We start from the raw sequence: 18,017 nt of genomic DNA, 5'->3' as shown, positions 1-18,017 counted from the left end.
TCTTATTTACCCGTCAAAATCCAGCTCTAATATCCCTTCTTCTGGAAACACTGCTTGGTACCTTCCCTAAAAAGAGTTGATTACTTCATTCTTCATCAGTGTATAGAACATTGTCCCAGCACTTACCCCATAATGCGGTCATGTTTTACATCTCCACCTCCCTTGTTTTATCACTGACTCCTAGAGGACAGAAAGTGGGCCTTATTCATCATTGCATTCCCGGTGCCTGACGTGTCAGAGATGCCCAGTGAATGCTTGTTGAATGAACGAACAAATGAATAAACCACAATACATAGTGACATTTGGCATACAGAAAATAAAGAAGAGGAAAAATTTACAGCATCTATTCTACAAACCTGGAACAGTAGTAGAAAAATGAACAGAAATGAGAAAATTGAAAGGCATTGAAAGGGACCAGGAAATCAGCTTGAGGTGACTAAAGAAAATGATGGGGTTGGGTTTGAACAGGTTGGATTGTATATGTACCAGTAGGTGGTACATTGATGAGAAAATTGATGAGAGTTCAAGGTTAAAATTGTAGGTTTGAGAATTAAACTAAGAAGATGATTTTTTTTTACCAAGAGTTTTCCAGTTATATAATAAGAGTAGAATGAACAATTTTTATTGACCCTCCTCTAAAAAGAAAATGTTCAAGAACTTTCTAAACCTGGTTTAAAACAATAATCATGAAAGTCATATTTAACAGAATCATAAATTGTTTATCGTAATCCCTTTTTTTTTCGGGTGGTCCTTCTGTTTTTATCTCTACTATCATAATTCTTTAAAAAGGGAAATATAAAAAGAAAATATATGGAAGGGTCATCCAGAAAGCACTTCTTAGAATAGTACCCAAACCAGAGGCAGAAACACCTGAGAGTGATCAGGCTCGGGCCACTGCTTCTTCCTTAGAATTCTCCCTCACAGCTATTCCCGCTCCTACTCTGACAATCACCCCTGAACGCTTTCCTGCTGACCTCAGAGAACAGTAGGATATAGAAAAACTGCCCATTTCATGTCCCTGATCTCCATTCTCTCTGCAAAGCCCGAAGAACTCATCAGCCATTATATTAATGTTGTACAGATGTTGCTTATATCTAAATGGCACCAAAATGACATGTAAAAAGGCAGAAAACAAAAAGCATATAATCAACCGGTTATATAAGCCAGCTAATGATGTGAGGTGAGGTATAAAAGATTGATTATTGCAATTACACCATGCCAAATATCTTGTCTGGTTTTTTCTCTTTCTGAAAAAAAGACTTTTCTGACCTTTATACCTACACCAGGCAGACAGGGATGTCAGGCAAACGTGGGTTTGTGATCTTACACAAACTACTCAACTTCTAAGAAATTATTTCCTCACCTGAGGGGGAAAAATAGGAATAAGAATAGCATTCTCACGCACTTGTCACCAGGATGAGGTGAGGAGCAGCACAGCAATCACCACACCACCTGGACCCCAGAGATACTCAGTGAACGCCTGCCCTCCGTTTCCTCCATGTGCTTTCATCTGGTCTGGGGGTCCTCTTGGACCACCTTGCTCCACTCAGCACCCTCCCTCTGTCTGAAGGCCCACACAGGACACTCTCACCTCCTAGGTTTCTGCTACACTCACCTCCCATGTGTCAAAAACTAACTTTAGAGACTGACTTTGAGGGAGGTGACAATTGCTCCAATCAAAATTAAACTATATATATACTTTTTAAAGATTTATTTATTTATTTGACAGAGACACAGCGAGAGAGGGAACACAAGCAGGGCGGGTGGGAGAGGGAGAAGCAGGCTTCCCGCGGGGCAGGGACCCCGATGCGGGGCTCGATCCCCGGACCCTGGGATCATGACCTGAGCCAAAGGCAGACGCTTAACGACTGAGCCACCCAGGCGCCCAAAATTAAACTATATTTTGAGTATAATGATGAATCATCTTCTCATGTGTACTTTTAGATGGTTCCTTGGATCGAGCATGACATTTTCACTTTTACATTGTTTTGTTTTTAAAAAATAAATTTTGAATATATTCGTATATGTATTAATGTATATTATATATACCCATAACTATATGTGACTGTAGGTACTTACTTGCAGAAACGCTTGATAATTATTGATGCTGTGCCAGGCACTGCGCAGAAGGAGCTCATTGAATTCTCAAGGTATAAGCCTACGAGAGAAGTACAATGAGTACTCCTGTTTTACAGATGAAGAAACTGAGACTTAAGGACGTTAGGTAACTTCACTAAGGTCACACAGCTAATAAGTAAATATCAGCGCACTCAAAATTGCTAAATAACTAACTGCTTTTGGTTTATTTTAATTGGAGACATAGAAGCTGTGGTTTCACTGCTTTTAACTTTGAATGGAGCGCGCTGCTGAGCTCCAAGTAGAAGATAAACAGGAGGACAGGTGTTACTTTAAGAGACTACTAGGGGTTGTAACCCGAAGCCTCCTCCAGCGCCCGCCGAAAGGTCTGGGAGGCTGCACCCAGCCGGTGTTGGTCTGTAAACTCCCGCGGGTCTGGCGCGTCTCTTTCTTCCAAAGTTGGAGCTCTCCTTGGTGGGAGGGGGTGGGGAGGAGGGTAGGCCAGTGACGTCACTCGGGAGCGGGAATAAATCTCCCCGGCCGCAATCTGGGCCAGGGCACTTTCTGGGGAGTGGAGTGGCTGTCCGGTTCGGGGACACTTGCCGTGGGCAGGGCCGCCCCTCACTGCGCCCCAGTCCCTGGGAGCCAAGGCGCTTCGGCTCGAGGCCGCGCCAAGAGCACCATGCCCCAGAACGTGGTCCTCCCGGGCCCTGCACCCTGGGGCTTCAGACTGTCGGGGGGCATAGACTTCAACCAGCCTTTGGTCATCACCAGGGTAGGTGTTTTCCGTTCTTTCGCTGCAGGTGAGGGGCTGGCGTGCGGCGGGTCTCCGCGGATTGGAGAGTGGCCAGTGAGCCCCGGCCGCGCTGGGTGGGTCCTCCGCTTCGGGCTCACAGTTGGAGGGGCGGCAGCAACTTGGCGAACTGAAGCTGGGAGGATGCGGAGCAACTTAGAGAATTTATGAAGTCAGCTCCAATGGTCTCTGTCTGCATCCTCTCTGTCCCCAGCAAATTCCTAGGAGAGTTGAACTGACAGCGTGATTCCTCCGGGCTCAGAGGGGGCTAGGCTGCGAGGGCTGGGGGGCCTTCTGCCTTCCACCCGCCCCCCGTTTCCTTTCAGGAACAAAAGAAATGAGGTCCCAGGAAGAAGGGAGGAATGACTGACATTGGTGGTTGTTCCTCGGAGCTAGACGCGCACCTGAGCGCTTTTCTCCTATGGATGAAAATTTCAGCACAGTGCTGATCCCAGGGCACAACCTGGGTCGGCCAAGTTGGAACCGCTCATATCAGCCCAGACGGGGAAAATATTACTAATGTGTTTTCCTAGGTTTCCAGGCATTTTGAAAAAAATATTTTCCAAAGCTGGGAATTTGGCTTAGGAATCATCACCTATAACTCAAACTACAAAGAAAACGCGTCATAGTTTAGTTTACCTGATGGGAAGTCACCAGTCAGCCTAATAACTCTGAAAAACAGTACTTTACTATAAGAGCCAAGTTTTCCTTACTTAATATTCCCTAGAGTATTGTCTAATTAGAAAAAAAGAATAGAAGAAAAAGGAAATTTGGGGATTTCTGTCCTGTCAGTACATTTCTAGCTGGTCTAGTTGATTTTTTTTCTAACACAAGTGTTTGTCTTAATAGAAAATTATTGTTACTTTAGTTATCAATAAAAGGCATATTAAACATAATCTAAAAGCATAAACTTTCAGAATATTATACTTTCCTTATGTTTTCTTTTTTTCTCACTGCTTATATTGTATTTTATAAATGTATGCTTTATAATTTGATTTACTCATATAGATTTTTGAACAAGGCAATACCTTTTAAATTCTGTTCTACTTATATATCTATGAGATTTGGGAACCAATGTCTTTTTAAAATATCTCAAAACATGTACTGTACATGCACATACCATGGAACATTTCATGCTTTGTTTTACATTTTTCAAAAACATATAAACACATCTGACGTGTGTTTTTGTATGAGACATGAAAACCTAACATACCCCCAAAATGTTCCTAAGTAAATTAAGGAGAAAATGGTTCAGTGATCTGGGCCAAGCAATGAATGCCTTTTATGGATTTACCAACCCAGTTTCCATTATCTCTACTAAGAAATATTTCTAAAGTTTCTGAAGTATAGTTTTCTTTTGTTTAGACTAAAGGAAAATAAGCTTTTGAATCCTAACAAAGGATAAATCATATTTATAGTAAATCCTAAAAAAATAATTTTGTCACCAAAACCTTTTAAGTGATTTATAAAAGAAATATCTTGCTATTACTATGTAACATGTCAATATGATTAATCTTATGTTTGAAATGTTGAGGTGTTGACATTATAAACAATGTTTATTTTAAAGCAGTACTTACATATTGCAGTTGGACTATAGGAACTATTGGCAAATGTATTTGATATGACAATTATTATTTGGGAAGCCAGTTCTTATTTGAATTTCTAATTCATTACTAATTTATATCCCTCATTTTGACATAGTTCAATAATAATGCATGAAGATAAGTGATGATTTCATTTGACTATGCCTTTTCTCTTCAATTAATTTAACTCAAGAACAGCAGGTAAAATTCAACTATTTTGTATTCCAAGTGTCCTCCAAACCACGCACATAACACGTTCATGCTGAATATATGAAAGCCTATTCCCTTGAACTTTTTGTCTTAGTGTACACCGAACTGAGAATGTTTCCACTGAAATTATAAGAACAGTAAAAAATCACTTGTAAAAAGACTAAAACATCTTTTACAAAACTAATTATCAGTGTTGTAATTAAATAGTAAAATTCTATTACTTTTATAATTGTTGTATTATATTAAAAGGTAGTGAGTAAGATTGCATGTATATTATTGTACTCCTTTGCTTGCCATGAATGCCTCTTAGCCCTTTATATGCACTAACTCACTTAAACCTCACAATAATTCTGAAAGAGTAGCAGTAGTAATATCTCTTTTTGCAGATGAGAGAATGAGGCTTCAAGAATTTCACTAACTTGCTGATGGTCACAAAAGGTGGGACAGAACTTGACACTCGTTCTACCTTCCTCCAAAACCTGCATTCTGAAGTCTACATGTGTAAAACAAAAAAAACAAAAACAAAACAAAACAAAACAAACCTGTTTATTGTACAGGTCTTTCCAAATAGGTGTTTTGTGCCAACCACTTCATCATCATCTGGTCCTATTGATTCTCTATCTTTAGGATCTACCACTTCCTTTTTTTCCTACCACTGTCCCTATTCAAGCTTCTATAACTTCACACCTAGCTCCTTGTCTCCCCTCTCCAATTCACTCTGCATATTTCTTACCAGCCATCTTTGGGAAATGCTAGGTGGCTTCTATCCTCCCCATTCTTAAAAATCCTTCAATGCCAACACCAGTTTAGAGAGAATAAAATGTGCGGTCTCTGAGCACATTCACAGCCTTCACCCTCTTCCCAATTCATGTTTCCAATCTCATTTCCTCCCTCTCTCTTCCTTTTCTCTCCCTTTCTTCCTCTCACTTTGTAGATAAGCGGTTGTGTCACCACCCCAGACAACTTATGATTTCTCTACCTGTCTACACCCGCTATCATTTTTCTCCAGATTTCTCCTCCCCACCCAACCCACTGTCCTCTGCTAGGAAACTCAATCAAATACCACGCCCCTAGGCTTCTTCTCATAGTAAGCATTTCATCCGTTTGATTACCATAGCTTTTGCCCTACAGCCTCTCCTTACATCATGTCTTGTATCACAGATGTTATTTGAGTACATCTGTATCCCACAAATTCCATGCTCCCTTAAGGCAGGAATTTTAAATTTAGGGGCTACTCAGTGCTGAGCATCATCTATGTTACAGAAATATAGACACAATATGAATAATTGATTAAATTTTCACTTTTTATATAACTATTATTATCATAATAGGTGCAGATTATATCCTCAAAGATATTCCACAATAAAAAAAGAGAATTGCTTTATTGTTCATTGATCTGTTTTAGATAAGATCTTAAGTATGCAAAGAATTGAGAAACTAATGCCTGAACTTAATACCACAAAAATTCCCGAGATACATTCCTTAAGTCAAATCAATTTTTGTCTTCTTGCAAACTATCACCTTCCCTCCCTGCCTCACACTTTGCAAATGCAAATGCTCCTAGACAGTGGACCTCTACTCCACCAGAGTTGGGGGAGGGGTTTACAAATGTAACTTTCTCCAGCAATTGAAATTACAATTCACAAAAATTAGGACAAAGTGTCCCCACCGTAGAAATAATTTACGATCCAATTAATCAGCCGGGTGAATCTGTATCATAAAAGACACCAGAAGTAAGGTAAACCAAACACCAGACATTCTCAAAAAAATTCAGCAATGGGGTGTGATACACACATTTTGTAGGAAAACGGTTTCTAGGCAATAGGTGTGTGATACTTTGTGCAATATAAATTTGAGTTGTGGATGTGGAAGGGTTGTTACTGCAAACACCATATATAACTGGCCTCCACATTTCACAGAATAAATCTGAGGTTCACATCTCTAAGTGAGCAGCTTTTCTTTTTCTGCCAAGAAGATTCTAAGGAGTCTCTTTCTTTTTTAAGTGTTTGGACCACCCAGAAGGTGGATCTACCATCAGAGCCAAGTTACAGATGGTTTGTTTTCACAAATGGTCCAATTTGGAATAAAGTACAAGTTTCTTTTGTGTATATGATGTAAGATTATTATATACATCTGATGCTGACATGTCCTCTCCCGCTCAATGCCTCTTCTCCCCCTCTTCCTCCTTCTTTCCTATTCAGAGCACACTCAGGGCCAAGGTCACTATAACTGAGAACACTATATGGGTACCAATATAGAAAATGTTACTGTATTCTTAAGTTTTTCAGGCTTGAACATAGAAAAGTATATGACTTTAATATAAACTGTATTTGAAATTCGAGCTTTTAGAAAGAAGTGTTTACAGTTGAAAGCAATCCTTCACCAGGATTCAAGGGCAATAGGAAGGTTGATGGGAAAAACTATTTAATTTTATTCTACCGAAGATGTCTGCATGGAAATGCTGGTTCATATGTTCATAACAGTCCTATATCCCACAAATATCTATTAAGTGCAGAACACCCTGAATGTGGAAGGCACTGTGGGGGATACAATTATAACTTAATAGGTTTCTACTCTCTGAGACACTCAAATATGAGAAGAGAAGGGACAAACATGTACATAAACTACCATGACATAACCTGTCCAGGACTCCATGAGAAAAGTATGGCCAAAGAGATAGGAGGAGTCAGGGCAGAGATTACCTGCAGGAGTGGCATTGTAGGATAGTGAAAGAGCTTGAGCTACAGAGTTAGCCCTATGAGGAAATGTAGATTTTTACTGGATGTGTGCCCCCAAGCAAGTTTCTTAGACTCTGAGAGCATCCATTTTCTCATCTTAAAAGAGTGTCTTGAGAATTCTGTGAGATAATAATTCTCAGGAATACAATGCCAATAATAATAACAATACCACAAATGGTTCTCAACCCTGGCTGCACATTAGATTCACCCAGATAACATAGGAAACTATCAATGCCTGGGTGCTATTTGCAGAGGATCTGAGGTAACCGACAGGAGGTGTGGCCCTAGAAATGCAGATGACAGCCAGGCACTAGAGGGCTTTAGATGCCAGGTGGAGCATTGAGTTTATTTGTAGGCAACAGAGAACAACTGAACAATGGGCTTTCTCACTATTTCGATCCATGCCCCACAGCATAGCCCTTCAGTGTATACTTGTCCATAACTATTTCATTTTTATTCTTAACATAAAAGTCTCACCAGGGGGGCCTGGGTGGCTCAGTCAGTCAAGCATCCGACTCTTGAGTTCAGCTCAGGTCATGATCTCAGGGTCATGAGATGGAGCCCCACATCGGGCTCCTCACTCAGCAGGGAGTCTGCTTGAGATTCTGTCTCTCCCTCTCCCTTTTGCCCTCCCCCCACAAATCAATCAATCTTTAAAAAAAAAGTCTCACCAGGGCCAGCCATATCTTGTGCTTCCCTCATGTCTCCCCCAGTAAGTAGAATATTATAGATGCTTTATCTGTGATTTAAATTATTGTCTTCCAAACAGACCCAAATAATAGGTTGATGTGAATAATAGAGATCATCCAAGGTGCTTGTTAAAACACAAATTCCCTAGGTCCTCTCCTAGAGCTTATGATTTGTGATTCCAGGCATCCGGAGTAGAATGGGAGTCTTTATGTCCAGCAAGGGCCCCCATGTGATTTTTCTAATTAGAGAAGTTGAAAACATGTCTAAATGATATGGCAGTACTATTTTCAATGTTTTCTCTAATGCTTTTGATATTTGAGACTCCAATGAGCCTAATAATAAATACTCTATTGAGAAACTCTTTGCCTCATTGTAGCTCTCTCTTCTCCTGATTTGGGGGAAAATGTTAATAATAAACTATGAGCAATAACATAAAGTGATAACATAATAAAGTAATAATATAATGTAATGCTGAGAAATATATCTTTATGTCTTTTTTTTTTACAGATTTTATTTATTTATTTGAGAGAGAGAGAAAGAGCACAAGAGGGGGGAGCGGGAGAGGGAGAAGCAGACTCCCTGCTGAGCAGGGAGCCCAATGCGGGACTCGATCCCGGGACTCCAGGATCATGACCTGAGCCGAAGGCAGTCGCTTAACCAACTGAGCCACCCAGGCGCCCTATATCTTTATGTCTAAACAGATAGTTTAACTTGCTAAAACCAGACCAATTTAGTGGTCATTTTCTCATTACTAGCCTAGCTGAACTTAAGAACTAGAAGAAGTGAGGGGACCATATGTTCTCTTCTCTCTCCATCCTTTTTTTTTTTTTTCTTATCAACTCCCTCCTTAGAGATCCAAGGACATTAATCACTAGGTTGAATGCAAAATCAGAAGTGAGTTCTGGCATCACCATCAACCACCTTTCTTTTTTTACTTAAGATTTTATTTATTTATTTGAGACAGAGAAAGAGAGCACAAGGAGGGGCAGAGGGAGAAGCAGACTCCCCGCCAAGCAGGGAGCCCGACTTGGGGCTCGATCCTAGGACCCCAGGACCACACCCGAGCCCAAGGCAGACACTTAACCTACTTAGCCACCAAGACCTCCCCAACTATCTTTCTTATTTGACTTCTGAAACCATTGCTGACATAGCCAAACAGCTGTTCCCATCTTAGTAGGAAGCCACAGGTTACTTGGACATTTACCCTCTTCTGAAAAAACAGTCTTCATCATCCAGCTTGCCTTAAAGTTGTTGCAATGGTCAAAATTATTAGGAAGAGCTTTGCAAATATGATATTTGGAGTAAATATAAGACAGTGTTAATACTTATGTATTAATTCTCTTAATGAAACTCAGTATTGAAGTTCAGTATCAAAGTTCAACACACACCAGATGTCTCAGTTTAAAATCGATATAGACAGACACACACACAACCCTACCTTCCACTTATCCCAACCAGAGCTAAAAAATGATGTTAGGTTTTTCTAAATCAAGATTGAGCATTATATAACAAATCTATTTAAGTATATTAGAAAACCTAGGTGAGGTTTTAAAAGCAAACATATTGAGCCATTCTTTCTCATTTTTTAACTCAAAGAAAAGACTTCTGGTCTCCAAAGTTCAAAAATAGATAGTACTGATTTTGACAAACTGTAGCTAGAGGAGATTAAAAGTTTAAGATTATTTCTATCCCTGCAAGTCACACTGGGGATGGAAACTTTTATTCTAACAGTTCTGGGCTTGGGAGAATTTCCAAATGGAAAACAGCTATGAAATGCCTCCCAAAGGCTGGGATATAATAATCCCCATTGTCTTTTTTTTTTTTAAGATTTTATTTATTTATTTGAGAGAGAGAGAAAAAGAGAGAGAGAGAGTATGAGAGGGGGGAGGGTCAGAGGGAGAAGCAGACTCTCCGCCGAGCAGGGAGACTGATGTGGGACTTGATCCAGGGACTCCAGGATCATGACCTGAGCCGAAGGCAGTTGCTTAACCAACTGAGCCACCCAGGTGCCCAATAATCCCCATTGTCTTCACCAAGCTTCTATCAACTGTTCCTATTAGAAAATAATCATAATCACTACCGTGAGATGATCACAGAAATCAAGTGAGTACAATATACATTTTGGTGATTAGACTGAAGATCTCAGACATGTGAGAATTTATTACCTTTGCAATTTTATTCATTTAGATGAATCTTGGCTATCCCTCAGAGCCACAAAGTTAAATAGAATCGATAGCTAGATTAATTAAGCAAATAGAGAAAAAAATGAATGAATGATCCTCAAGTAAAACATTAGGAACTATCTAGTTTATTCCTGGAGCAGTTTGAGGTTTAAGTCAAGTCCCATGCATTCTTCTGCTCTAAACAGTAGGAACTTGCAAATGCAACAATGATAGGTTGACATTAATAGCTATAATCTTTGGGTATGTAGGAAGTAGCTCTTTTTGTTTCATGAGCTCTGCTTTAAATAACCCTTTCATTCATTTTCAATTATCCATTTATTCCAAATACTGGAATACAAACTGTGACACATTAGAAATATACATAATACTATACATATCCTCAAGAACTTCCAGTCTAGTTGCAAAGACAAGTAAATAAACAAACATTAAAGTACAACTTGTCTTCAGGAAGGAAATGAACAAAATGTAATGGTGGAGAATGATGAGGGGAAGATCTGGAGAAGTTACTTCAGATGTTTGGGGAAGTCTCTTTGAGAATGTGACATTTAAGCCTATACCTAAAGGATGAAGAGGAGCAACTGGGTGAAGAGTGGGGGAAATATTTCAGGCAAAAATAACAGTGCATGTAAAACCCTGACAAGGGTACATGCTTGGTGTATTTGAGGAACTGAAAGGAAATTGGAATATAGCACAGTGGGTGGAGGGGAGCAAGAATAGTAGAGAAGGAGGTAGGGTAAGACCAGGTAGGGACTATTAGGCAGTTGTAAATAATTGGGATTTACCCAAAAAAATTAGGAGTATGTATAGCAATCAAAAACTGAATACCCAACATAGTAATTAATAATTTCAAATTTGCTATATTTTAAACATTTAATAACCATGTTTCCCATATCCTTAAGTATTCCTTTCATCCACCTCCACACACACCCTGCCAAGAAGAAAAGAAAAGAAGAGAAATCCATGTGGGTTTCTTGTAGACAGCGTAAAATTGGATCTTTTTTTACCTACTTTGACAATCTCTGTTAAAACACAGATTATGATGTGTTAGACCATTTACATTTAATGTAATTTCTGATAAGTTTTAATTAAAACCTAGCATCTTGTTAGTTGCTTTTTATTTGTTCAATCTGTTTTTCATTCATGGAGAAGACACTGTGTATAAATACAAACTTCTCTTGTATCTGCAGTCTCCGGGGGTTCTAGACTCTAAATGTTAACTTTAGTGATTTGTTCATCATTTTAGCTGAACTCTATGACCCAAATGCTGCCCCCATCTTCCTCTGTACTCTGATGCAAGTGGTACAACTTGCTTACATCTTGACTTTCCTTGGAGGCACCTGTCTTTCCTTAGATTCCAGGCTTAGTTGGTTGCCCTGCAGCTTTAGCTCTCTGAATAGTTCATGAGAAGTTATAATTTTGTATTATATGGCTTCTTCTTATTACTGCAGGAGTGATTCTCTTTCCAGTTTTCTACATCCTAGATGCCCCTTCATGTGAATTTTAAAGATCGTTACTTACAGCGATGCTACAGTAGTTTCAATTCAAATATAAAAGCTCCCTAAATGTGGTGAGGTTGTACTCCCAAATAGGGAGTTACGGATGAAAAAAAAAAAACCCTAAAGAATTAGTTACTTTGTTTAAAACAAAGAAAATAGAGCGTTAAGGAAGATGTTTTAGAAGAGAATAAGAGATGTCATGATAGATGAAATGTGGTTAGTGAGAGACAAAATTATTTAGCATGGTGGAAAAATAGAGCTAACAGAATTGATCATTTAAGAATTATTTTAAGTTAGATTTTAAATTCCCTGCCCTTGGGGCACCTGGGTGGCTCAGTCGTTAAGCGTTCAGCATCTGCCTTTGGCTCGGGTCATGATCCCAGGGTCCTGCATCAGGCTCCCTGCATCAGGCTCCCTGCATTGGGCTCCCTGCTCAGCGGAAGCCTGCTTCTCCCTCCCCCACTCCCCCTGCTTGTGTTCCCTCTCTCTCTGTGTCTCTCTCTGTCAAATAAATCAATAAAATCTTTAAATAATAATAACAAAATAAAATTCCCTGCCCAGCAAAACATTTAAAATATTACCAAGCTGAGGGCGCCTGGGTGGCTCAGTTGGTTAAGCGACTGCCTTCGGCTCAGGTCATGATCCTGGAGTCCCTGGATGGAGTCCCACATCGGGCTCCCTGCTCGGCAGGGGGTCTGCTTCTCCCTCTGACCCTCCCCCCTCTCATGTACTTGCTCTCTCTCATTCTCTCTCTCTCAAATAAATAAATAAAATCTTTTTAAAAATAAATAAATAAATAAATAAATAAAATAAAATATTACCAAGCTGAATTATAAATGTCAGGCACAAAACTCAAGATATTGCAGAATGTTGGTTTTTTAAATGATGCCATGATTTCTTCCAGATTACTCCAGGAAGCAAGGCGGCAGCTGCTAACCTATGTCCTGGAGATGTCATCCTGGCTATTGATGGCTTTGGTACAGAGTCCATGACTCATGCTGATGCACAGGACAGGATTAAAGCAGCAACACACCAGCTGTGTCTCAAAATTGACAGGTGCTCTTTAATTAATGGTGTTAAAATGTGATCTGTTTTGCAGGAGAAGCCGACCCAGAACTATCAATGATTTCATCCTCCCAATAAGAAAGAGTTTCACAAGACCTAGAATTTTGACAGACTTTTTTTTTTTAGTGTATCAGCCACTTTGGTCTGTTCTTCACTGATGTCAGTCAATCTAGTAGTTGTTAACAAACTATTTCTGAAAAGAATTCTCTGGAATGTCAGAATAAGGAAAGAGGCTAAAAGAATTCTTTTTCCTCTTAATTGACTATGAAAATAGAACCACTAAAGGTACTGTCTACAGAAACACTGCACAGAACAACCACTGGTACTGCTGTTCTAAATGTGGTAGAGAATGGAATGGAATTTAAAGATTCTCCTGAAAGAATCTCTTGACTTGCCAAAATGTGAGCATATTGAAAACTGGCTGCTAAGAGCCTGTATGCCTTTGGCTGTTTTGTACAGAATTCAGCCCAGAAGAATCTGACAAGGTGTAAGCATGCACATGCAGTGAGAATGTTAGAAATGAGACATTTCTAACCAAAAAAAAAAAAAAAAAAGGAAATTGAACCTGATCTTTTGCCATCATAGGCCTGGTCTGAAGCTGAATTGTGAAAATAATGTTTTGTTATAGTGGTTGTTAGTGTGTGTTTATCCTGTTGCTAGTATATTCCCAACTTTCCCTGTTGTGGTTCAGAAGGCCCAATCAATCAGCCAATCTGCCATTTCAGGGGTGAAATTGACTCTTTCCCTATTTATGCATAACTAATGTTCCTGCCAAGCACACAGTCCCTTAGGAGCACATGGTCCCAAACAGATACCTGAGAAGGACATGAGATTAGATAAAGCTCATTTCCTTGATGCCAACAGCAAATCCCCCTGGCACACCACTCAGTCTCCTGTGGTGGCCTGGGTAGGATGGGAGGAAAGTAGAGGAAACCTAGGGAGTTTGCCCTGTGGTCATCTGTCTCCAGAATCTTCCTTTCCTGTACTGTTTCCTGCAGGTACTGCAGACCTACTCTCTCCAGAAACTGTACAATGTCTTTGCCTTAGTCAGTTCGGGCTCCTATAACAAAAATACATAGACTGGGTGGCTTAAACGAAAGTTTATTTCTCACAGTTCTGGAGGCCGGAAGTCTGAGATCAGGATGCAGCATGGTCAGGTTCCTGATTATTTCCTCACATGGCCTTTCTTGGTGCGTGGACACACAGACTGAGATCGCATGTCTCTTCCTCTTTAAATAAAGACATTAATCCTATCATGACAGCTCTAACCTCATGACCTAAGCTAATCCTAATTACTTCCCAAAGACCTCACCTCCAAAAACCATCATATTGGTGGGTAAGGTTGCAACACAGGAACTTGGTGGGTAGGGGGGACACAAACTTCAGTCTATAGTTGTCCTCCGTGCTATTTTTTATCCATTCGAGTTTCCCCAAAAGTACCCAAAAAACAAATTAGATGGGAGAATACAGAATAATGAGCACGGAGTATTGTTTTTGCTTAAATTATCAAGGTTCGACAGTATTTTCATATACATTATGGTAGATTAAATTATGCTAAAACCAGAACTACCATTAGAACTTAGAGTTTACAAAATTTCTTTTATTCACAGGGCAGAAACTCGCTTATGGTCTCCACAGGTATCTGAAGATGGGAAGGCTCACCCTTTCAAAATCAACTTAGAAGCAGAACCACAGGTATGAATTTTAGAATAAATGATATTCACATTATCTTTTCTTTTAAATGATGCGGATGCTTCCAAGAGGAAGAAATGACAAATATAAAAAATCAGAATAAGCCACCTGATGGAGTAATTGTCTGTCTTTACCCTGTGAGATTAATTTATATTATCCATGTCTTTTTATATCAAGAGAAAAAAGAAGTATCCCCGGGCAAGTGCCTTGTTAAAAGACAAATACGTTCTCAGGACAAAAATTTGGCTCCATCTACGTACAGTCTACTTATTTTTCATTCTTTATGATGGACTTCTGCCAAATGACCATGACATAATCCAGGAAGTTTAACATGTTAAAGCAAAACGAAATTAGTGTCTACCATTTGAAACAGGTGTCTCTAATCTAATAATTATTGTGAACTTTAATTCTTTGAGGTCTTCATCCAGATCTTATTTTACATCCCTTTTTAATTCTCAGTTCTGGCGTTCTATAATTAAGTTTACTCTGCAAAAAGGGTTTTGCATTATGTAATCATGGTGATATTCTACCCATGCAGTAGAATTACAAAAGATAGAGGCTTTTTCCCTTGAGGCAGTTCTAATGAGCTAAATTAATCTAATAATCTGATGCTTATCTGATGATGTCTACTTTCAAAAGCTCCAAAAAAAAAACCCTGAAATGAAACCAACCCTCAGTTTTGCTGTGTGGGAAAATATAATTAAGACAAGGATTTTAGAACCTCTCCTTAGCCAGAAGTTTCCCAAGTTTAGAGAGACAGATATATAAATTGGGTATCCCTTTTTAAACAAGTATTCATGCTAAGTGGATTAAATATTCCCAAACTGTAGTTTTCCTATATATCTATTGAAAATGCATTGAGAACGTATTTGTAACTTATGCTTCAGCAGCATTTCCCTTATCCAGGATCACCAACTCCTGAATTTGTGCTTCCAGTTTTCTACTTTCTCCATAAATTTACCTCCACTTTCTCCTTGATAAACTACACTGAGAGTAACACGTACCTGTATCTCATAGGGCTTCTCAAAGATGTAAATACAATACTGTAGAAAAAGAACCTGGCACATCGAATTGCTCCTAGAGGTACTCAATTTTGTGGGAGCTCTTGGTAATACTGTATGGTACCTACCCCCTCCCACCAGGCTGGCCTTTCCTGACAGTGAAATGGGAGGTTGCCCATGTGACAGGGCTTCCTGGACACCAGGAACGCTTTCCACATTACTACTACAGGGGTCCTTACAAATTGCTTTGGATTAAAACTTTACTTTCAGTTCAGATAACATCCCCCCAGGAGAAGAAACATCCTGAGTGGCTTAACCTTTAGAGGGCATGAGTTTATTAGATCCTTGCCCTAGACTTTTGACTGGAGGAAAGGAGGAGCCTGCGCCTAAAAATCACTAAGAGCAAAGGAGGAGAAAACAGGCCCCAAAGCGAGTGAGCAGGGTACGGAATATCCGTGAAGGTGGGAGCTGCTGTGTCTGTTCTCTTTACTTGGGAGTCTCCCAGCATGGCGCATAGCAAGCGCTCAATAAATAGCTGATGCGTGAAAGGAACTGGAGGTTCTACCGATAAACTGCATTTTCTAGCACTGCCCAGGACCACCCTTGGGACCCAGTTCTCAGAATGGTGCTTGGCTGCCACCAGCCCCTGCTGCTGCGTGGTAAGAGTGCAGGGTGAATGGGATTTCGGTCAGGTCAGAGCTCAGCTCTTCAGGAAGAGTGAGTGAAAGATGAAATAGACAAGCCAGATAATAAATGTGGTGAAAGGGGTCTGAATGCTGGTGGTGGCTTACCCCCTGGCATCGAGGTGGATTGGTGAATAATAACACCTCCAATCAACATTATCTTTGATAGAAGAAAAAACTGGAAGGAGAAAAAGCAAAGCTCTCCAGGCAGAGCTATCACTTGCAGATTGTCCTTTGCGGTAATGCCCAAGCCCACCAGCTTCCTCCCACCTTCATTGACTCATCACTTAGAGGCAACACATGAGAAAAAGAGATCATGTGGTGTTTTAAAAAACAACAGGAAGAAGTGAAAGTTTAAGGCTCATACATATGCATTAATTGACCACCCAATCTCTTATTCTCACCAGGACAAAATGGATAAAATTCTGAATTTCCTTGCCATATATAGTACACATCCAAAATTGTACTGCACCCTTTGCAAATTATTCATTCATTCATTCATTCAAAATTTCTCCTAATTTTTAAAATCCAATTTCACCAATATGAGATGCTAAGATATGAGGTCAATGAGACAGATCTGACCAAAGTACCAGATCCCCAGTGATCCCTGCCCATGTTGCAGTGTCTGGCATGTGGGTGACTCAGCAAGTATGTATTAAGCACGGGCTGAGCTTAGACCAAGATGGGAGCTTGTGTTTTGCTAACATCTCTCCAGAACTGGAGTCTAAGCGCCAACTGTTTGAGTTTCGTTCTCGAAGAAGCCCCTTTTATCAACCTACAAGTACTAACGTATGACCATGATTATCCCAAGAACTGGATTTTTAAAAATAGCCCAATTTTAAGTGCTCTGGCCTCTCGTCAATCATGTATTAGCCCACATGTCCTACATTTTGGGGTTAGGCAATATGGACATGTATGATAGTACAAATGAAGAAAAGATAGAGAATGAGATAGGTTTGAAAAAAAAAAAAGGTGAAGATTGGGTTAAAGGCTGCAGAAGCCAGTCAGATGGAGCCTTTGAACATTCCTTTAGTTTGAGTCATGACTAATTCTTACTGGCACCTCCTCCAAGAGGCCCATGTTTGAAGGTCTCAGAGATAAGAACCATTTCAATTCTTCCCCTAATGGGCCAAAGGATTCCTGTCCTTCGGATCCTCAGGCCAGATTTCTGCATGATCAGTTCACATAACTTGGCACTTCAGAACGGACATTCCCTACAAACATAGCTAAGCTCCAGCATGACCCTTGCTATCCGAATCGCCAAAGCATAAACTTAACAAAATGCAGTGATTAAAAAAAAAAATACAAGCAGTGAATTTAACCTGTAGCATGAGAGTGGAGAAAAGCTAAACTGAGGTTATGTTTGTCTTCTTATTTTATCTTTTTGTTCACACAAGCCATGCAAAAAGAGGTCTTGCAAAGAGAGGTCTTCCCCCACCCCCACCCCAAAAATGGTAACTCTGCAAATGAAGCAACTTTCTGGGCAACAAAGATGTGTCCATCTGAGAAACACATGCCATTAATATATCATGCTTTCAGATGCTACCGTAGATGAAGAGAAAAGGCCATTGAGCAATACAATATTTGAGTTCTTGCTTCTCAACCCAAGTGAAACTTCAACTGCAAGTTTTGTGATCTTTGCTATTGGACTATAATACTCTTCCGTTTTAAAAGTAATATATATCCACTGGGGAAAAAACTCATTATATCCTACCATTTAAACCCAGCCACAAAACAAAAATGTTAGTGTATTTCTTTCCAGTTTTTTCCCTATGCATAGGGTTAGGCTTTGGGGACTTTTTCTTAG

General features: G+C 39.8%; 1 protein-coding gene across 4 annotated transcripts in view; it reads left to right on the top strand.

The window, feature by feature from the left end:
* The first annotated feature begins 2,504 nt into the window (after positions 1-2,504).
* PDLIM3 (PDZ and LIM domain 3) overlaps positions 2,505-18,017 on the top strand; it is a 31,866-nt gene continuing 16,353 nt past the window's right edge. For 2 of the 4 annotated variants that reach the window (XM_021694131.1, XM_021694129.1), the window contains exons 1-3: positions 2,759-2,851; positions 12,674-12,825; positions 14,445-14,529. In XM_021694131.1, coding sequence (XP_021549806.1) covers positions 2,759-2,851; positions 12,674-12,825; positions 14,445-14,529 — 330 coding nt within the window. Of the gene's footprint in view, positions 2,852-12,673; positions 12,826-14,444; positions 14,530-18,017 lie in introns of all 4 variants that reach the window. The other 2 variants (XM_021694130.1, XM_021694132.1) reach the window with 2 other exon arrangements.

This window comes from Neomonachus schauinslandi, chromosome 2 (assembly GCF_002201575.2).
Source record: "Neomonachus schauinslandi chromosome 2, ASM220157v2, whole genome shotgun sequence".
Classification (NCBI taxonomy): domain Eukaryota; kingdom Metazoa; phylum Chordata; class Mammalia; order Carnivora; family Phocidae; genus Neomonachus; species Neomonachus schauinslandi.
The sequence above is the reverse complement of the archived record's forward strand: the minus strand, read 5'-3'. Positions and strand labels throughout refer to the sequence as shown.